Below are 23,388 nucleotides of genomic sequence, written 5' to 3' on the forward strand. Positions count from 1 at the left end.
AGCCATGGTCTATATGATGCTATAGCTTATGTCTTTATTTTACCAGGTTGTATCATTATGTTGGAGCCATGGTCTGTATGATGCTATAGCTTATGTCTTTATTTTACCAGGTTGTATCATTATGTTGGAGCCATGGTCTGTATGATGCTATAGCTTATGTCTTTATTTTAACAGATTGTATCATTATGTTGGAGCCATGGTCTGTATGATGCTATAGCTTATGTCTTTATTTTAACAGGTTGTATCATTATGCTGGAGCCATGGTCTATATGATGCTATAGCTTATGTCTTTATTTTAACAGGTTGTATCATTATGTTGGATCCATGGTCTGTTTGATGCTATAGCTTATGTCTTTATTTTAACAGGTTGTATCATTATGCTGGAGCCATGGTCTATATGATGCTATAGCTTATGTCTTTATTTTAACAGGTTGTATCATTATGTTGGATCCATGGTCTGTTTGATGCTATAGCTTATGTCTTTATTTTAACAGGTTGTATCATTATGTTGGAGCCATGGTCTGTATGATGCTATAGCTTATGTCTTTATTTTAACAGGTTGTATCATTATGTTGGAGCCATGGTCTATATGATGCTATAGCTTATGTCTTTATTTTACCAGGTTGTATCATTATGTTGGAGCCATGGTCTGTATGATGCTATAGCTTATGTCTTTATTTTACCAGGTTGTATCATTATGTTGGAGCCATGGTCTGTATGATGCTATAGCTTATGTCTTTATTTTAACAGATTGTATCATTATGTTGGAGCCATGGTCTGTATGATGCTATAGCTTATGTCTTTATTTTAACAGGTTGTATCATTATGCTGGAGCCGTGGTCTGTATGATGCTATAGCTTATGTCTTTATTTTAACAGGTTGTATCATTATGTTGGAGCCATGGTCTGTTTGATGCTATAGCTTATGTCTTTATTTTACCAGGTTGTATCATTATGTTGGAGCCATGGTCTATATGATGCTATAGCTTATGTCTTTATTTTAACAGGTTGTATCATTATGTTGGAGCCATGGTCTGTATGATGCTATAGCTTATGTCTTTATTTTAACAGGTTGTATCATTATGTTGGAGCCATGGTCTGTTTGATGCTATAGCTTATGTCTTTATTTTACCAGGTTGTATCATTATGTTGGAGCCATGGTCTGTATGATGCTATAGCTTATGTCTTTATTTTACCAGGTTGTATCATTATGTTGGAGCCATGGTCTGTGTGATGCTATAGCTTATGTCTTTATTTTACCAGGTTGTATCATTATGTTGGAGCCATGGTCTATATGATGCTATAGCTTATGTCTTTATTTTAACATGTTGTATCATTATGTTGGAGCATGGTCTGTATGATGCTATAGCTTATGTCTTGATTTTAACAGGTTGTATCTTTATGTTGGAGCCATGGTCTATATGATGCTATAGCTTATATCTTTATTTTACCAGGTTGTATCATTATGTTGGAGCCATGGTCTGTTTGATGCTATAGCTTATGTCTTTATTTTAACAGGTTGTATCATTATGTTGGAGCCATGGTCTGTATGATGCTATAGCTTATGTCTTTATTTTACCAGGTTGTATCATTATGTTGGAGCCATGGTCTATATGATGCTATAACTTATGTCTTTATTTTACCAGGTTGTATCATTATGTTGGAGCCATGGTCTGTATGATGCTATAGCTTATGTCTTTATTTTAACAGGTTGTATCATTATGTTGGAGCCATGGTCTGTATGATGCTATAGCTTATGTCTTTATTTTACCAGGTTGTATCATTATGTTGGAGCCATGGTCTGTATGATGCTATAGCTTATGTCTTTATTTTACCAGGTTGTATCATTATGTTGGAGCCATGGTCTGTGTGATGCTATAGCTTATGTCTTTATTTTAACAGGTTGTATCATTATGTTGGAGCCATGGTCTGTATGATGCTATAGCTTATGTCTTTATTTTACCAGGTTGTATCATTATGTTGGAGCCATGGTCTGTTTGATGCTATAGCTTATGTCTTTATTTTACCAGGTTGTATCATTATGTTGGAGCCATGGTCTGTATGATGCTATAGCTTATGTCTTTATTTTAACAGGTTGTATCATTATGCTGGAGCCATGGTCTGTATGATGCTATAGCTTATGTCTTTATTTTAACAGGTTGTATCATTATGTTGGAGCCATGGTCTGTATGATGCTATAGCTTATGTCTTTATTTTAACAGGTTGTATCATTATGCTGGAGCCATGGTCTGTATGATGCTATAGCTTATGTCTTTATTTTAACAGGTTGTATCATTATGTTGGAGCCATGGTCTGTATGATGCTATAGCTTATGTCTTTATTTTAACAGGTTGTATCATTATGCTGGAGCCATGGTCTGTATGATGCTATAGCTTATGTCTTTATTTTAACAGGTTGTATCATTATGTTGGAGCCATGGTCTGTATGATGCTATAGCTTATGTCTTTATTTTAACAGGTTGTATCATTATGTTGGAGCCATTGTCTGTATGATGCTATAGCTTATGTCTTTATTTTAACAGGTTGTATCATTCTGTTGGAGCCATGGTCTGTATGATGCTATAGCTTATGTCTTTATTTTAACAGGTTGTATCATTATGTTGGAGCCATGGTCTGTATGATGCTATAGCTTATGTCTTTATTTTAACAGGTTGTATCATTATGTTGGAGCCATGGTCTATATGATGCTATAATATATGTGTACAACCAAGGGATGAGGGATTTCACCACACCATTAGAAGAACTACTTACTGTTCTCAGGTCTGCTGTTGACACTGGGAAACAACTTACAGGTATCAAAAATACTGCAACTAAAAACTTCCTGTTTTAAAGAAACATAGTTATATTTTATGGTTGATTGATATGTGCTTTACCTCCCCTTAGCACAAAAAGGCTATATTGTGGCAAGGTAACATTTTTATTAGTTTCTATTTCATATCATGTTAAATGTTTTCACATTCTTGGACTTGTTTTTAGACGTAAACTATTTTTGCAACCTATGTAAACACTGTTGTTTTCATTGTAATACATCCATTGCACAATACACATGAATTGCATTTTGGAGTTTCAAGAAATTTTAAACTGTAAGAAATAAATATTTTTGGGTTTAGAATGATCAACATTATTATAGAGGTTATTGATGTGTAAACTGGATCTCATTCATAAACTTTACACTGACAAAAGAAAGTTGTCCTAGAAATCATGAATTTATACTATAGTAGTGTACAAAATATTGTTGATAATTAAAATATGGAATCCTCTTTTTTTCAGATAATCAGATAAAACTAGGAAATAAACTGTTGGTGTACATAAGGTTTGTAGTTAATGGTATCAGCTAATAGTATGATAGTGTTGTTTTATATGTTATATAAATATATAAATTCAGAACAGTAGACACACTTCAAGAAATAACAAATTAAAATATAAATGGAAATGGGAAGAAGTACCTGTCTAAAGCAGAATTTAGTCTGTGAACATGACGATTTTAGTGGCAAAATACTTGCATGAAGGTCTAATGTGAAAATGTTTAATGTGATTTATATTTATTAATGATTTTTCATTTATTTTCAGTTGTTGTTTAGCAGGAAGAGCCTACCCATTAGGAGATATACCTGAAGACCTTGTATCAGATGTCAAAAATAATGTAAGAATATATACATTTGATTGGCATATAAATGCCTAAGCAGTATGGGTTTTGTTTATTGTTGAAGGCTGTATGGTGACCTATAGTTGTTAATTTGTGTAAATTGGTCTCTTCTGGAGATTTGTCTCATTGGCAATTATACCAATATTTTTTATATTGAACACAATTTCCATTGGTTTAAATTCAAAAACATTCTTATTTGATCCATAATGGTCTTCGTACCTTTGGAGACTTTTGGAATACTTAGAATAATTCTTACATGATATGTGCAATTATTCATTCATTTTGAATTTCTGCACTCCACCAAATTTCTGTTTAAAACTTAGTTTTATATATGCTAGATCTGTATTATTTAGATTATTGCCAACATAACTTTGAAATAGAATTGTAAGATTGAGAAGTCATCAAAGTAAATTTAATCATGTATATTTTTGTCAAGATATACTTAATAATTTTATGTAATCAATGCTTATTTCTTTTTTCAGATGTTTCATTGCATAACAAGTTTACATTCCAAGAGTCACACATCAGGTATGGCATTATTATTGACATTTAAATTATTTTGTGTTGAAGGTAAACACTAGCTTAAAGAGGGGATAAAATAGATAAATTTCTAGTACTTTTCTCATGAATGTGTACCCGAGGTCAATCTCTGTAAATGATGTTATTGTATAGAAATATAATATTTCCCACAGAAAGTAACCAAAAGTTAGCGTGCAATAAATTCTAATATTGCACTAGTGCAATAAATCTTCAAAATTCATGACATCACCAACGACCAAATTTTAGTTTAAAACAATTTTTACTTTCAAATATTATATTGCTATACAATAAAAGGGTTATTGCATGAATATTTGGGAATATTGTCCCTCGTAGAACATATATTGCACTCGCAAGCTCGTGCAATATAAAATTCTACTCGGGACAATATTCCCCAATATTCATGCAATAACCCTATATTATTAAGTAATCAACTTTTACTGTGATGTTGTAACATTATCATTGTTACATCTAGATGTAGATCTGAAATGTGCATATCCTCAACTACATGTCAATTTACCTTACCAAAACCAAAAATTGGTACAGAAGTTGTTATTTATTGTCCCTTTCAAATTTTGCAAAACATGTAATGTTAAATGAATTGATGTGAAATTAAAAATTTGCCTGATTGACATTTATTCCATATCTTTTATTTATATATTCTTCTGTAATCTAACACTGGACAAGATAGTAGGCTATGTTAAGGAAACACAAATTGAAAGTTTTACCAATGGTTCTTGATCTGGCTTAAAATTTGTATGGAAACAAAAGAATATAAACGAAAACAGCATTATGATGGAACAAGATTTTTGATAGATTTGTTAGGCTAGTTTTTCATATATAAGTTAAAAATGAAAATATAATAATTTTGTTATTTTTTCTGTTTCAGAAGAACCCATCTATCCTCATTTGAGAACATTATTGCAGTTTGACACCAGAGAGTTTTTAAACGTGTTAGCTTTGGTAAGTGTTTGTTTTTAAGTGACCTGGCCATATGAGCCAAGTCAGTTTTTCTCATCACTTGGCGTCGATCATTGTCGTCTGTTAACTTTTACAAAAATCTTCACCTTTGAAACTACTTGGCCAAATTTAACCAGACTTGGCCACAATCATCCTTTGGGTATTTTGTTTAAAACATGTGTCCGATGACCCCACATGCCAACCAACATGGCAGACATGACTAATAGAACATAGGAGTAAAATGCAGATTTTGGCTTATATCTCAGAAACTAAAGCATTTAGAGCAAATTTGACAAAGGTTGAGATCTATCTATCCTTAAATTTGGTAATTTTAAGGAAATTTGCAGTTTTTGGTTTATATTTTCTTGAATATTTTTATTGAAATCAGGCCTTTATTGAAAGAGATAAACTGTAAACAGCAATTATGTTCATCAAAGTAAGATCTACAAATAAGTCAAACATGACCAAAATGGTTATTGCCCTTTGGTGTCAAATTAAAAAAAAATATATAGGTGACTGTACAGCCTTTAACAATGAGCAGAGCCCATAAAGCATTGTCAGCTATAAAAGACCCCAAAAATAATGAGTTAAAAACAAATAATGAAACATGTAACACATCAACAAACAACAAACACTGAATTACAGGCTCCTGACTGGAGGCAAATACATACAGAATGTGATGGGGTTTAACATGTTAGTGAGGCCAACCATCCCACTAATCCTGGGACAGTGGTGCAACAAAATAATACAAGAAATGTACAAAAAACAACAAATAATAACCACTCAATTACAGGCTCCTGATTTGAGGCAGGCACATATAAAATGTGGCGTGGTCACACAAGTTAGCCGGCACCCAACCCTCCCCTTCTCCTTGGATTGTGGTGTAACAGTACAACATAAGAACTAACTTTAAAAATAAGTTCAAAATGGCTGAACTCATCAGATGGATACAAATAGAAATACATCTAACAAAAACGCTGTGGATGTAGCCAGGTACTTGTATATTATATCAACAAAAAAACACTCAGTACAGATCTTAGAAAAGTTACAATTAAATTAGTTAATTTAAAGTCAATATATAACAACTAATAAGAAAAAATAATGTATCTGTGACTTTTGAATTTTATTACTCAGTATACATCCAACATGCAATTGATTTAGTGTAAAGGCGTTATGATATACATGAATTGTACACAGATACATAAGTTTTATACTTTTACAGGCATTTGAAGAAGAAGAGTTCAACACAGAGGAAGGGTAAGCTATTTTGGTGTTAATCTTTAACAGATACTGAAACTAGATCTAATCAACAGTGGTATTTTTATCAGGGAAGATATTATAAAGTGGTATTTTTATCAGGAAAGATATTTTAAAGTGCATCTGATTTATTAATACATAATAGCATATCATAATTTACAGTAAATTGATTTTTCAGAATAAAGAAAAGACAGAGAGTTGTAGATATATTACTGCAGGTCATGGTAGAAAATATTGGTTTTACTGTAAGTAAATAACAGCTACAACATATAAAAAAGAAGATGTGGTATGATTGCCAATGATATAACTCTTCACAAGAGACCAAATGACACAGAAATAAACAACTATAGGTCACCATACGACCTTCAACAATGAGCATAGCGTATACTGCATAGTCAGATATAAAAACTTTTTGGTTATATCTAGAAAACAAATCTTTTTCAATATATCATTTGAAGCAAACGTTATACACTTAGAAATAGAACTACAAATGAACTGAAATTTGTATTGTCTAGTGTAAAAAATCACATCCAAACTAATATTTCATATCGACATCCTAGGCTATAGTCTCTAATAAATATAATGCTCATTGTTGAAGTATAACTAAGAAAAAATATTAAGTTTGTTTAAATAAACTATAATAAACAAATGTGTATTCTTGATAAAGCATTGATATCCTGTAAAAACAATGAACTTTGCATATATTAAATCAGTAAATTTGTTTTGATTTTGTCTTTGTTTTAGCCTACCCAAGTTGGAATTTTGTTCACCTTTCTTGCAAGACAAATGGCTAGACATGAGAATACCATCCAAGTCAAGAAAGTATTATTTGAACAGGTAAGTCATTTACTAATGGTTGCATCATTATGATTTTTTCACAAAAATATTGCCAGATAATATTAAAAATTGCAGTGGGTGAAGTGCTGTCCCTGATCATAAAAACATACCGGGGATTCATTTTTATCTGCCTGCAAAAATTTGATTTGTATTTCAGAAACTATTTATGATTATTGCATAAAACTTCCACACAAGACGACAGGCGTATCATGCGCACATGGCGCAGCTGTTTATTATTCATTGGATATTAATTTTCTTGGGTTTCATTGATACAGGTTAACTGCACATTATATATTCAACAAACTTAAACTTTTCTATAGGTGGTGTATACAGAGATTGGCAAAACCATGAAATAAAATTAACACAAAAAAGTTTTACTCAATCCAAGAAAATAAATGAATCTACAGTAAATATAATAATCGCTATTTTGTGCATTTTTCCTTTGATCTTTTTTTGTGATAATTTTTCATATCATGCTACTCGCTTGAGATATAAAATTATTGCTAGAAACTAAGCAGTCACGTGGCGTTGCTAAGGAAATTGACATGAAATTGACAACTTCGTCATAGGTAAATTAGCGATAAATAGAATATCATTGGTCCTCTCAACTTGATTGACTTTCTCGCTTTCGCCGTCCCAGCTCAAGCGAGAAAATAAATCTCATTGAGATGATCAGCGATTATCTATAACTTTACTTCTCTATAAAGCTATTGTCTTTATTTTAAAAGTTTGTTCTTTCAGGTGCTTGAGTTCCTGTCTAACCCAGATGATGAATCGAGGCATGAAGAAAGACAACAGGCATTAATGGAATTATTGAGGGCAGGTGGACTTATCCAGATTGATGAAGAAAGACTATTGTACCTAGTAGAAAATGCTAAATTGTAAGATTTATATACATATTGTACCAAATTGTTCAATGGACTTTATAAATAAAAGTGAAAATAGTTCCCTTTAAAAATGTACTAATGTATAATAGTAAAGATATTTCTTGCTTTCGTGCAAAATAGAATCAGTAAAAATATTAAGAATACTGTCCATGAAAAATCAGTAAAATGTAAAAACAGCAGGATTTTGTGGGGACAGAACATCAGACTATTTGAAAATTTAAAAAACAATTGTCAACTAGAATTGCCATTGCAAGCAATAGCGGATGTCACCCTTCCCCTATTGCCACTAAGCGGCATCCATTTGAAAACAATTTAAAAGTGAATGCAGATCAACGCATTGCGATATATCTTTCTGTAAATTTTTAGTACGTTTTGAGCATTGTCAAAAGTTTCACATTTCTTCTGTTTCCATGGCAACGGCAGCCATTTTGAAAATCCCGAAGTCAAAAGTCTCATCTATACATGCCAGTTAACAATTATATTAAGTTTCATTAAGTTTGGAGCATTTTGAAAATATCTGACATTTCTGCAGTTTCCATGGCAACGGTGGCCATTTTGGAAATTCCAACTTCAAAAGTCTCATGCAGACTTGACAGTCAACAAATATATTACGTTTCATCAATTTTGGAGCATTTTGAAATTTTTGAAATTTTTGACATTTTGGCTGGTTTCTATGGTAACAGATACCATTCCAAATTTCTAATGGCAGATACCACATTGGTACATGGGAGGGAAAATACCATCAAAATTTCAATGGATTTGACCTACCATTTTAAGAAAGTAAATGCCACTTTAAGGTTTTTGAAGCATTTTGACCATTTTCGACTTGTTTCCATGGTAACAGCAGACATTTTCGAAATTCCAACGCCAAATTGCACATCTACCAATGTTGCTCATCGTTACTATGAAGTTTCAAAAATTTTGGAGCATTTTGATATTTTTGAAATTTTTGGTGCAGTTTCCATGGCAACATAGTAGTTCCAATGATTGCCAAAATCATCTAAAACCAGTATATGGCTGGCACCTACATTGTATCAAAATATGATGATTCTGAGTTTAAGAATCTCCAAATTATTCACCAAAACCAAAAACTGGAAATTTTCACAATTATTCTGTTTCCATGGAAACGGCAGCCATTTTTTATGGTCTTAGACCCACCTGCACCCCGAAATTTTTTGTTCCACCTTATAGTGAACTATCATTAAGATTGGTTCCATTTCACTCCAAAAAACATGCCGGACAAAATAGGTGGAAGTATAATAATAATACAGAAAAAGAAACAGAGGAAAAGCAATATGTCACCCGACATTGTTGATCGGGTGACATAATAATCATGATAATTTTTCTTGTATGATCACTATAATGTAATATTTATTATATTTCCAGCTACCGTGTTTGTGAAATGTTATAACTATAATACTATGTTTATTATATTTCCAGCTACCGTGTTTGTGAAATGTTATAACTATAATGTAATGTTTATTATATTTCCAGCTACCGTGTTTGTGAAATGTTATATGAGAAGAGAAGACAATATGATAAAATTTTATCCTGCTATCTAAGGGACTATGCTAGGAAGGTAAAACAATTATCATTCATTTCTAAGATAATCTTATACCAGTACTTGAATTTACCATAAAGTGTGAGGTTCATTTGTCCATTTAATAGTTGTACAAATGTAAGACTGAAACTGTTAATAACAACATTCTCATGAAAGACATTAAATTAAAGTATATATATTACCGTCATTAACCTTTATTAATATATTCTATATATAGTAACCCTTAGAAACCTCCCTAGAGAATATCAGAATAGATATTTACCACATTGTTGACCTCAGTATATATAGAAAAAAGAAAACATACAATGTATATAAATAACTGCATTTATACTTTACTTTCAAATTAACAATACTGTTGACATGACTGTCATTGTGACATCAGACATTGCACTTCCAGAGCACCACTCAATTGCACGTTTTGTACTTTAGTATTTCAATTCATACTGATGTCCTGAAGATGCCACACTTGTTGGCAAAAGATACATGTATATACTATAATAAACAATTACTTTGTTGTAATTAACAGAGGTTGTTGTCTTTAATGTCATTTTATTCAGTAACACTGTGTATATTGTTTTTCCTTCCAGTACCATGCGTTCAGTTATATAACCAGTATATTAAACAGTGACAGATATTCCAGCACTGAGAAAGAGGCTCTAAAGGAGGAGGCTTTGAGAAATCTACAGGTAATATTTAAAAAAAATTCACAGAAATATTAAAATCAGACATTGGATTGATAATTAAAACAGGTATACCTATAAATTATCATTGAAAGAAGTAAATTCATCATGTAACAAGTTTCAAAGCACATGAGAAGTATTATGTTCAGGAGGGGTATTGGGGGGAAATGCTAGATGAGAGAATTTTCTGAGCTGCTTAGGCCAAGTCAATTTTAGCAAGACTGTTTTTTTTCTCAACACAGTAACATTATATAAATTTTACTGAATACAATAAAAATCGTCTGGTTGAACATTCAAAAGTAAATTTGGATATTCACTTGCTTTCACCATGTTCACTATGAAGGATAATAGAACCAGAAAATGATTTTCACAAAAACAAAAAAGGATAGAAAGGGAATTTCTTGTGCATATAACCTAGTGTATAAATAACACATGTATGGACTTTGTATTAAAATGTTCCACTTAAACCACTAGTGGATGTTTTGTGATAGTGGCATAGACTAGGATTTTGTAGTAGATATACAATTTGCAGATCAAAAACTCATGATTCAAATTAAATTTTCAGGAATTGGTTTCCATAGATTGTAAACAAGCAGCTCAAATGGTGATTGGATGTTTTGCTAGTAACCTTGGTGACATATGTAAACAATTAGAGGACACACCCCAGATATTGTTTGAATTTTTACAGGGTGTCATGTCATGCAAGTAAGATATATGAAATCAGGCCTCATTATTTGCTTATCTCATCATACTTTTTCACGTGGGGAAAAACAGCTGCTGTTTTACATTTACAAAAGATGTAAAGCAAATCCATATATTTTTCATTTCAAGTTCAGAGCTTATTTTGAAGAGGAGATAACTGTGATCACTTATTTAATGATTCCTGTATTATTTGATAATTTATTAATTCTAGGTCTTTCTTTAAATTTACAACTTTTTGGTAGATATATATTTTATTCTTTAAAAATAAATTAAGAAAAATTATAATTTGATACACAATGCTTAAGGTGATAAATGGAGAAAATTTATACAAAAGACCATCCAAAATAGAAAACCGCAAACAAAAAAACATGAAAAACCATTAAAAACAAAAACAGAAATATTTCATTAATAAAAATTATGAAACATTTCAAAAGATATAATTTTTAAAATAAAATGTCCATAAACCAAGGTGGTTGTCTTTTTCATTCATTACTCAAAATAATTTACAGTCTTTTAATGTTTGTTACATTTAGTGGTATTTGTAATATTATGTAAGAGGGAAAATTTTCTTTTCAGTTTATATAACAGGGAACTATGAAATCAAACGTCCATGAAAATAAAAAATTTTCCTCTATCCCCAAAAATTGATACTCAAAAAAATAAAGGAATCCTGAATAATTTATTTAGAAAGGAGAGATAACTTCTACTTATTTATAGATTTCTACATTATTTCATAATTTATCAACTCTTCATTTAGTATATCATATTTTGATAGGGACACAGGAAGTAGTGCTATCCACCAAGATCGTGGCATCAACATAGAACCACAAGTGTTTGAGCTGTACATAGATTTAATGTGTCAGTTTAAACCTAATGAAGTTCTCAACTACATCAAGATGAATGAAGGTTACAGACTAGAACAGACATTACAGGTATACCATGTTTATATGTAGAAATTTAGTCCGGGATAAACAGTCAAGGTTAAACAGGATCAACTTGCATGTTTAATTGCTTTTAAATAATTTTGTTAGGGGTGCAGGATTTGGTGATTCTAATGCTGCCTATTTTATCAGATCTTTGCTAATATGAATAATATAAAACTAGACTGACTTACTGAGATATAATTATAATGTCTAATTCACAAGGTAACAGTCTTCATTAAGAAATGAGCAGACCAGTCTTTTACTTCTAAATGTTGGTTGCTTAGCAAAGAAGCAGCACCAAATACCAATTTTCTCTTCCTTACTTTGACCTAGCAAGGTTCAAATCAATTACTTTCCTGCATTTTAAGGTGAACATGGAAACTCAAGACCACATTGTAGATAAAAAAAAATAATTCAGAAAACTTTTTAAAACTTTTTTGTTATCAGTATATTGGATGTCAGAAACACATGTCCAGAAATAAACAAAAATGAATTATATAAGAATTGATCAGAAGACGAGAGTAACCTAAAATACTTATACATAAGACTTTTAACACAATTTTTTTCATTCATGGTTGTTTTTTTTTTAATTGGCAGATATGCAGAAAATACAAACTGTCTGAAGCGACTGCATTTCTTCTGGAGAAAGCTGGGGACATACAGGGAGCTTTTGGTATTATATTACAGGTATGATTGATTAACTTCAGTTTACATAGTGAATAATTTGCTACTGAAAGATAGTGAATGTTAACTTTTTTTTATAGTAATTCATGTTCTATTAAATATCAAAGTTATACTCTCCTTTGGAAATGTAGCTCATTTTTACTTTTGCAACTTTTCAGTTTCAATGAGGTGGAATAATTCATTATCAATGTTTATCAGATTAATTTGACAAAATTGAACCATACAGGCTACTAAAAACCAATTATTATTTCACTTTTCCACTTCCATTAATGATTGAATAAAAAAAGTTCATATATGTACTTTAGATTTTTTATATATCTCATATACAGTTAACTCTCGTTGTCTTGAACCCGGTTGACTCGAAATTTCGGATGAGTCGAAGTTTTCACGTGGTCCCGAACTTTGTTCCATATAAATGTATGTAATTTGACTCCTGATGAGTCAAAATTGGATTAGTCGAAATTTCGGTTGAGTCGAACTAAATTTACGATCCCAAGGTTAACAAAAGCATTCAAAGTTCATTATTTATCTCGAACTAGTACACATATGTCAAAACATGACCTCCGGCATTTAAATGGATTGAAGAGTTAATCTGACAATATACACGTGTAATTAAATTTCCAGTCACTGACCACTGTATTGATTTATGACATGCTATTTCTAAGAGTGTTTAGCTAAGATTATCTTTTAGGGAGACGGATTTATAAAAGTTTTTCCAAACTTGTTTCCGAATCCCATATTTGAACTTTATGTAACATTGTAATATTTGTCTTGACATTTTTCATTAATAAATACTGTTTAAACTAAGATTATCTTTTATAGAATTTTTATAAATAATTGGTGATACATTGTTAATGTTCATGAAAAAGTATTTAACATGTTTACAAAACAATTAATTGTGATTTACACTAATGAGCTTGGGTGTGTATAAAGTAAGGATTATGACTTCCATTGATGATCACCTCATAAATACTCAATCGGCTTCTTTAATCTTGTTGTATTTTCTTCTGAAAAGAAAGAAGAAGATAAAACAAAATGAAGAGAAATGTAAATTTTCTAAAATCTCTTGTTTCCGAGAATAAACAATTTTGTCAACTATAAACGACCTGAATAACGAAACTATCGATTGGAAATTACTCTCTCGAATAAAAGCGTTAGGAAAAAATTGTAACTGAAACAATTGAATAAGTAAAGATAATTTTATTATAATAATGAGAAACCATAGCATACAAATACATCGATCTGATACCAGAATATCCATCCCCTTCCCATATTCACCTCGATTTATTTTAGCTTTATCAAGCTAAGCAAGAGTTATGTCCCTTGTTCTGTCAAACTTCCGGTTTCCGTTTGAGTCGAACTACCTGTATCTCGAAATATTTCTCTGGTCCGGCTGACTTTGAGATAACGAGAGTTGACTGTATATATATAGCTAGTGCCCATTTAAAGTTTTTAAAAAAATCAAATCTTGTGAATTCAAACAAAATGTTAAACACAGCGTCCACATATTTTAAGAAGCTTTCAATATAAACAAGAACAGCTTTAAATACATAATAATGTTTTGTAATAGAACAAGTTTTAATTTTTTATTTTAGAAATTACAGGCCAAGTTGAAATTATTTGTTGATGTCATGCAAGGTGGAAATACAGACAAAGGTAATTATTACATTGGTTTCAATGAATTGCATAGATTTCCCAGTGAAATAAAGGTGATTATGTCATTCCTCTGATGTAATACAACAATAGGCATCGTAGATAATTTTGGATCAAAACAAATTGTGAATGCGTAGAATAAAATCTGTGTTCTTTAAATTTAAAAATATACACTAAAAAGGATTGCAAATAAGAAATCAAATAGAGATTTTTATCACTCTAAAAATACTTGTCCATTAGCAACACTGAGACTTTCTTTGTATTTGTAAATATATTTAATAGTATTATTCCACCTCTTTCAATAAAACGGACTTTCATTTTTTATATTTAATACCATGTATAAATTAAAATCACGGTCATATTATGAGTATTTACATTTTCTACAATAATTTCATAAAAAAAGTCATTTGCCAAATTTGCAATGTAATAAAAAGAATAACTAATAAAAGAATTCAAATATCGAAAAATATTCAACTTGTGACCCAACAACACTGATAATTTACATTATTACGCACATTTGTTAATTAATGTGATGTTCGATCACTCGTTGAATATTTTTCTCTATTTAAATTTGATTAGTTATTGTATATTTCTAAAAATTAAACAGAATCTAATATCTACTTAGATCTTTCTATATTCTGATATGTTTTCATTTATCGATTGTGAATGTTTTAAGCAGCAAATATATTAAGGATACATTAATTTCTTTGCAAATATGTGAACATCAAATTTACTGTAACAAAAGGTAAACACTGTAATTAATTTTTGAAAGAATTTTACTTTTTTGTTAAGAAAGGAGTGTCATGGAAAAAATTTCAAACATTGACTATTTTGTGAAACAAATACAATGAAAAATTCTCAGTGAAGTCTTAAATGTATGTTTATTTCAGACTTGAATGTTTTATTCCTTGAGATTGATACTCTCGCTATAGTCATTATACAACTTTGTCAAAGGAATTCTGGGAAAATGGATGAAGCCAGCAGAGAGGTAATTATGATTTTGTGCATTCTGTATTTCAATCATTGTGATAATTACCTTTTACAAAAATGTTGAGCTTTGAATTGTCAGTTTTCATATTTCCCTCACAAGTTCTGAAGATAAAGAATCTGTATTTGACATTTTTATGATAAATTTTTCGCTGAATTATCAAAATAGGTCCTGGATTTACTATAATCAGTAAATAGTCAATTGAAAACAATTCAAAGATTTATCCTATTTATGATATTAGATAAACTAATTTCATGCCTCTTTATTTATCCTGATTTAGAGTAATTTCTCGCAATTTGATTGGCTGATATTGTCCTAATAAATTTTAGTAAAATTTTGTATTACGTCAATTGGAATTATCTCCTATTTTTTATGTCAATTGGAATTATCTCCCTTATACAATTGACCTAAAAAAAAAATTAGAGTTACTTAATATTCCTTATATTTTTGATTTTTCACAGTTTTGGATTAAATATCTAAAATGATTTGGTTTATTTTGTCCTAATATTGAATTTGAATATAATGATATGTGATATAACAAAATCAGGATAAATTCGTTACACAGTGTTCAATTGTCCTAATACAGAATTTATTGGGTCAATAAAATTCATATGGGGTTTGGCTTTGACTCATCTGATTCTGATATGAATTTTAATTACCTGATAAGTTCTTGTATTAGGACAATTGAACACTGTGTAACTTATAGTATCCCTCACCATTTATACACCTGTACATTGCCAGGTTTAGGAAATTACAAATAATTCATATAACTCTATAGTCTAGGTTAGTATTTGTAGATAATTGATGGTTTTTCTAGCGAAAAGGTGTTTCTCATCTTCAATCTCATTGAAGGATTATTGAAGTTGCCACGAAACATCCTGGAGTTTGACAGACCATTGATAATCTTTCTATCACTAATTTGCCTATAAGTTTGTTGGTGTTTACATCGACAACCACATGTGCAGCCTTAGTTTCTGACAATAATTTTCTATTTCAGCTCAGTAGAAAGATATAATAATTTATCATAGGAGAAATACACAGAATAGCTTTAATGACCCTTATATTATAAACTTATTTAAGGCACTATGGTTTCCACTGTTAGAGACAGTTATGACACCACAGAGAAAGTTAAAGGATATAGATAACAAAGATGTACTAGACGGTAATTATGGTATTATGTTGAAGTTTGATAATATTGATTTTTAGCCTGTAAGCAATTTGATTTCTGCTTTGCAGTCACTTTCTGTTTGCTGCTAGTTTGAAATTATAGAGCACCTTTTGTACAGGGAAAAGTTTCCTGCTACTTTTTTTGGCTTCAATGAAAGGTCATTGTCAGTTATACTACTGTATATATGTAACATAGATCAATTGAAATCATGTGACCAATTTGTTACTTATATACTCATATATTCAATTTTCCAAATTATCTGTTGGATTTTCTTCAAAAGGGTATTAAAATAATAAATGGCAAAACAATTTAGGAAAAATAAATATTTTAGACATGAATCAATGACAGTCACTGAACTACAGGCTCTTGACTTGGGACAGGCACATATGGAATGTGACAGGGTTGAATATGTTTGGGAACCATCCAATTAACCATGCATATATATGTTAACCTGGGACAGTGGTGTAGCCACACCTTCAACTTGAGAACAATCTATAAAAATCAGTTGAATTGGACTGAACTCATTAGATCAATAAAAAGCATAAAAAAAAATTAACAACAACACTGACTAAACAAAGTACGGATCAGAGAGTAAATACTGTTTATTGTAGATATTGCACAAGTTGCAAAAATAGTGAAGTGCATATGGACCTATATGTTTTATAAACAATTTTATAAACAATTAGGGACACGAGATGGTGTGTCCAATTTAAAAAAAAATGCTTTATACAATGAAAGTATTAAAAATTTGAGCAATCTCAACCTCCTGATCAGTGCTTTGATATTTTATAAATGGTATAAACAAATATTTTTACAGATTTTAATAAACTGACTCATCACATATTAAACAGCATGATGGGTTACATAGCCTTACCAGCTATTCTACAGAAAATTATGCAAGTATGTACAAATAGATTATTAGAATAGTTTAGTTCAAAATTTAAAAACAATTGCAGGGAGAACAAAATTTTCCACATTGAATTGTAGTTTAAGAATGCAGTATGCTCTTTAGATTCAAAGCAATAGTGCATACATTTTTCTATAAGTTTTACTTTTTTTAATTTCAATGAAAATAACCTATTTTCACATTAAATTTAATATGAAAAAAACATGGACTATTGAAATACACAATTTGGTTTTGATCCACTTTATCTAATCCAAAATGTCTTTCTATTTTCAAAAAAGAAAAAAAAATAGTTGTTATACTCTATAAGCAGAAGAATTAGACTAAATTTGGCTTCTCTCTTATTAATATGTGGTGTAAAATAGTGACTGTTGATATTTAATATGTAAGCTCATTTCGATCTTTTTAAGTTTTCATGCATTCAATTGTTAATGAAAATTTGACCTTTCAAACTAATGCTAAATCTGTAAATGCATATTTTTTTGTGCACAGAAGAAGCTGAAGTTGATTGTATTATTATGCATGTGTTGTAATATAGGGTTATTGCACGAATATTGGGGAATATTGTCCCGAGTAGAATTTTATATTGCACGAGCTTGCGAGTGCAATGTATGTTCTACGAGGGACAATATTCCCAAATATTCATGCAATAACCCTTTTATTGTATAGCAATATAATATTTGAAAGTAAAAATAGGGTTAAACTAAGATTTAAACGTTGATGACGTCATGAATTTTGAAGATTTATTGCACTAGTGCAATATTAGAATTATTGCACATCAACTTTTGGTTACGTTCTGTGGGAAATATTATATTGCTATACAATAAAAGTTATTCTAAAATCTTCTTATATTCTTTTCAAGGACCCAGCATACAACACAGGAAAATTTGGTGAAGTGCGAGAACTCATATTAGGCATGCTGGAAACTTATAATTACGAACAGACCTTGATGAAAACATGTAAAAACTTACTGAACCATGACATACACGTCCATCTGAAGAGTTTGACCAGTGCTGCGGTCAGAGGATACATTCCAAGGGGAGATAACTGTAATCTGTGTAATAAACTATTTATTAATCAGAATGAAACAGATTCTGTAGTTGTGTTCAGGTAACAGTTTATATGAAATTATTAATAAATAATGTCCATATGCTAATTACTACAATGTAAGATTTAATGATTATCAATGTTTTTTTAAGACAAGGAATTTATGAGTTACTAAATTCATCCTATATTTTGAAAGCCCATTGATATTCTATATAGAACTGTTTTCCTAGGCAACATCATAATGTATGATCATAGCATCATACATTCTCTCAGCTTAATTGTGAAAATCCTAAATCACTCAATAGGATGGTATAAAAATTTATCAAAGACAAAAAAATATTTTCTAATCTTTTTCGATTTTTTGTCTGCATTTCTAGGCCTATTGAAATAACAACATTAACTGTACTAAATTTACTACAACAGTTGCACTTTTCAACTATTCAATGGCATTTGAAACCTTAAAACAAGTGCAATTGTTTAAGAGCTGAACAAATTTTAAAACTTCAAAAGGGTGGAAAAAGTAAAAGAAGCTGTTAAGAATTTGATATCAATTAATTACCACTTTTAGAAATATTGTCTCTTTTGTGGCATTCAGTTTTTGATTTTGAAAGAAGGACAGATTCCCAAGAGAAAACCAAAGACCTTCACCTGGAATCAAGAACTTAAATCTTTAAGTAGCTTTTACTAGCTTTGCAAATTGTAACACTAAAAGTATCATTTAAAATCTCAGGAATATATGTAAAGATTTGAAATAATATTCTAAAAGATAAAATTACAATATACGATGTATTAAAATTTTAATATTTTGATTTTTCAGATGTGGGCATAGTTATCATTTACCATGTTTGAGGTCAGTAGGATCAGTCCATGTGATGGATGGGGAGGAAATGTGGGCGTGTTACTTGTGTAGTCATTCAAAAAGGGGGCGTATCCAAAGTACAAGGTTCCATAGGTCATTATCTAATCCTAATCAGGCAGCTCTACAACAAACTAAAGAAAAATCTAAAGAGGTTTGTATTGTATTTTAACCAGTCTGAAAGGATTGGCATTAAAAGATGATAATAATGTGACTGGCAGTAAAAGATGATAATAATGTGTCATCCAACATAACATATTTCTCATTAGACCATGAATAACAATTTAAACAAATATTCCTTTTTTTACTTATAACATACATGATAAACACATGCATTTGTCATAATACCAGTTTCCCTAAAAGTTACTAACTTAGCCATAGAGATTCCTAATTAACTAGAAATTTACTTAACAACTTCTGAAAGTGAGATTTGGGGCCTAGGCGGCTGAGTGGTTTAAGTTGTTTATCTTATGTATTAGTAGCCTGTCAACACTAAGGTTGAAGCAACTGGCAGATGTGTTCCTAAATATAACTTTTAGCGCCATGATTAAGATTTTTTTAAATTTATTTAAGAACTGATCTAGACATCAACATTTTTATGCTTTTATCAGTGTGGTGCTTTTTCAAATCTGTTTGTCAATCATTTTAGATGACACTTGATTCACAACATATTCAAGCCATTGATGCTGTTAGGAAAGCTATGAAAACACCGTCCAGAGTAAGTATCAGATGTTCCTTAACATGTAAAATAAGTTTTTGATGATAATTGTGGAAGTATTCAACTTTCTGTGAACTGACAAACATTTTGAAGGGGTCTGTCTTCCTTTATAATTATTATATCGGAAAAATATACCCAGCTGGTCATTTGTCTTGAATAGTAGATCATGATCAGGGAAGAAATACAAAAAAAAAAGAGTTAAAAGACTATAAACATCATGAAATTTAAACTACAAAGAAAATGAAAATTGTTGCATTATATGAACTGTAAGTTATTATTGTAACATCTGTTGATATTAAGCATTTGAATCTAAAAAAAAATTGTCTTCATGTTTTAAAGCTGGGACAGTGAATTAAATGTAATAGAGATAAAATCATTACATGATTGCTATTCTTGTACTGAAGTTTTATGCATTTTTATCTTCAGATGGCCATACTGACAGAACTCTCCAGATCAGACACTCGTTCAGTTAGAGGCTCATCAGGGATATTTCACCAAGAAAACTTTCAGCTCAGACTTGCACCTCCCATTGCCCCAACCAACTCTTGATATAATGTGTGCCATAGTAAGAACAGCTGTGATATGCTGTAGCCACATGACTGACTTAATGTGAAGAACAAATGTTTCTTGTATTGTGATCACTGCCTACAAAATGTTACATTAAGACTGTGATAATCATTTTATTGTTGTGTGTTCAAGACAGAAACTGTGTCATTTGTTATCAATCCAACTATATATTTTTTTAAAGAGGGGTCCATGTACTCATTTCCAAGGTAATAGTTAAAATCAGTGGAAAAAAACATCTTTTTCAGATATGCCACAATTTCAAATTTGTCAAAAAGTAACATTTTACATTAAAAGGTCATTACCTGTAACTGTATTATATGCCATTTTGAATGGTGTACTGATGTTTTTAAAAAAACAACTTTGGAATAGCATGAATAGTGTGTGCAATGTGTAAAAACAAAAACATACATATATATGTATTTGACTCTTGTACACATTATTAGTTCATTAATTTGATCATGTGGGCATTATATTAGTGTAAGGAGTTATATGTGTGTATTGTTAATAGGTCAAGTGTAACTGAGAAAATTGTCATTTGATACATTAATAGTATTCATCGATTATCGTTGGTACATTTGTACCAATTTTCATAGATTAAGGTTAGCATGAATTTTTTCGTAGATATTGATTTTGTAGTTTTTCCTAAGTGTGCATTAAAGCCGATGAATATTACAAATAATTCATCGAACATTTTAATTTGTGTTTCACCTGTACCAACAAAATCAATGAAAATTGGTATATATTGAATGAAAGTCAATGAATTAACAAAAACACCAGAAGAAATCTTATTGTATGAATTGTTTATGTAAAGGGAATGTGCAATTTATAAGAATTGATATATATATATATATTACATAAATGTTAAATGTGTGCTTGCAATTTCCCCATAGTATATCCATATGGTATAATTTGGGAGCAGCAAGCATACATTTTGTTAGATATGAGTTATGTTTGTCAAATAAATGACTTTATATATATATTTATTTTGTTATCTTTGTAATGACAAGTTTCCACTCTGCCTCACATGGTTGTTTTTACTTAAGGTGGTACCTAACACCTTTACTAAAATTAATTGGGCTTGTTTAATTATCATAAAAATTTTACAAAGTATATTACTTTGACCCTATGAAAAAGTAGTAATTTTTTTTTAAAATGAACAAGATACATTATCGAAAAAAATTGGTTGAATATATAGCAGTTTGGCAAACACTTATTTTGATCATTGAGAAGATACATATTTTCTTAACAATAGAATGTGATTAAAATGTTCAGCTGATTTTACAGAGTTATCTCCCTGTAGTGTTATGAACCACCTTAATGGTGGATACAAACTTATTCATCAACTTATTCTTTTTAATTCTGATTGGCTTGTGAGGAGTACATATAATTGTTGTTAATAATAACTATATTTCATCTCCCAAAGATTTCATCTATTGTGAAACATGCAATCAACATGATCAAAACCGACAAATGATGAAGACATCAGCATCAGTATAGTGGAAAGCAAATACTGTTTAGCAGAAGTTTCTGTGTATTTAGTTTTTAGATATTAACATAGAATTTACATTTTCATAACTTTCAAATCATCATATTTCTTATTAAAGTTATATAGTTATAGTGAATATGTGTCGCAAATCAAAGTCATCAGCAGTATTTGCATGTTATTTAAGTTCAAAAAACATATTTTATACACTTTTAAAGTTTCTATATATCATCTTGATCCAGTGACACAAGAAAGGCTCTTCGCTTTTGGATTTAAACTCCTTCACACGATCAGTTATACTAAGTAAGATACATCATTCACCTCAAAGATTGACTGAGTTAGGAAAACATGGTCATGCATAATTTCCTAGTGGTATTGTTATTATTTCCCTTCCTAGTCAACAGAAAAGGCAAAACATTTTCACTGTATTAAAATTTTAATTTTTTTCGTCATGTATACAAAATATTTGCCACTTGACATGTAGCAAGTAACAATCAACCTCGATCATATCTTGTGAATATCACAAAACCATAAACTATCGGCATATGCCAATTAACAAACACTAAAATGTGACCAACTGTAAACAAAGAAAAGTTTGTAACTGGTCAAATAACAGTGACTATAAAAAAAGAAATATCAGAAAATTCATCACTTAAAACTAATGCTAAATCAATACATAAATTTAAAGGACAGTAATTGATTAATGATGATTCATTTAACTTGATTACTAAAACTAATCATTTGGAACGATAGGTTCAATAGCTTCCATATGAGGTAAGCAACTCCTATGAATTTCGAAACTTTGATAGGAAACGAAAGAATTGGAAAATCGTATCAGGTTGGTGAAATGATACTCCTTATATATGCACCCACTGGTCGGATTTGGTAAAAAGGGAATGAATAGTTTACAATGAGAATATTAAAATATTTCGTCTTCAGTAAATCTTAGTTCTTAGACTACCTTCATTTTCCAATCAGGGTAGACTTACCTGTTAAAGTATAGTATGTTGTAATTTAATGGGGTAAATGCCAAACTTTATTATATTAATTGTAACAAGACAACAATTATAATATGAAACATGGCCAACTCAAAGCACTAATAAAAAAATATGATATAAGAAAACAAATAGTCAACCCTGCTAATAAAAACTATAATTGTTACAACGCAGAATCCTTTTTTTTTCTCAGCCAGACAGGATGTAATTGAAAATATTTTTTTTTTTTATTATATTCTTAACTTTAGAACGCAGCAGTGTAACATAAAAACAAATATATTCTTTTAAAAAATATTTACATCAAATTATTCACTAT

At 30.3% G+C, this 23,388-nt stretch overlaps 1 protein-coding gene across 1 annotated transcript in view; it reads left to right on the plus strand.

The window, feature by feature from the left end:
* The window catches only part of LOC143059195 (vacuolar protein sorting-associated protein 8 homolog), a 57,660-nt gene extending 36,089 nt beyond the window's left edge, over positions 1–21,571 (plus strand). Inside the window, exons 21-42 of the mRNA XM_076232685.1 lie at positions 2,670–2,811; positions 3,290–3,332; positions 3,590–3,662; positions 4,148–4,193; positions 5,092–5,165; positions 6,385–6,419; positions 6,598–6,664; positions 7,164–7,256; positions 7,998–8,137; positions 9,638–9,722; positions 10,292–10,390; positions 10,950–11,089; positions 11,862–12,018; positions 12,607–12,696; positions 14,289–14,349; positions 15,237–15,334; positions 16,415–16,496; positions 17,320–17,402; positions 18,269–18,516; positions 19,271–19,463; positions 19,959–20,027; positions 20,454–21,571. Coding sequence (XP_076088800.1) covers positions 2,670–2,811; positions 3,290–3,332; positions 3,590–3,662; positions 4,148–4,193; positions 5,092–5,165; positions 6,385–6,419; positions 6,598–6,664; positions 7,164–7,256; positions 7,998–8,137; positions 9,638–9,722; positions 10,292–10,390; positions 10,950–11,089; positions 11,862–12,018; positions 12,607–12,696; positions 14,289–14,349; positions 15,237–15,334; positions 16,415–16,496; positions 17,320–17,402; positions 18,269–18,516; positions 19,271–19,463; positions 19,959–20,027; positions 20,454–20,576 — 2,241 coding nt within the window. The 3' untranslated portion in view covers positions 20,577–21,571. The remainder of the gene's footprint in view (positions 1–2,669; positions 2,812–3,289; positions 3,333–3,589; positions 3,663–4,147; positions 4,194–5,091; positions 5,166–6,384; positions 6,420–6,597; positions 6,665–7,163; positions 7,257–7,997; positions 8,138–9,637; positions 9,723–10,291; positions 10,391–10,949; positions 11,090–11,861; positions 12,019–12,606; positions 12,697–14,288; positions 14,350–15,236; positions 15,335–16,414; positions 16,497–17,319; positions 17,403–18,268; positions 18,517–19,270; positions 19,464–19,958; positions 20,028–20,453) is intronic.
* The last annotated feature ends 1,817 nt before the right edge of the window (positions 21,572–23,388 follow it).

This window comes from Mytilus galloprovincialis, chromosome 14, assembly GCF_965363235.1.
Source record: "Mytilus galloprovincialis chromosome 14, xbMytGall1.hap1.1, whole genome shotgun sequence".
Taxonomy (NCBI): Eukaryota; Metazoa; Mollusca; class Bivalvia; order Mytilida; family Mytilidae; genus Mytilus; species Mytilus galloprovincialis.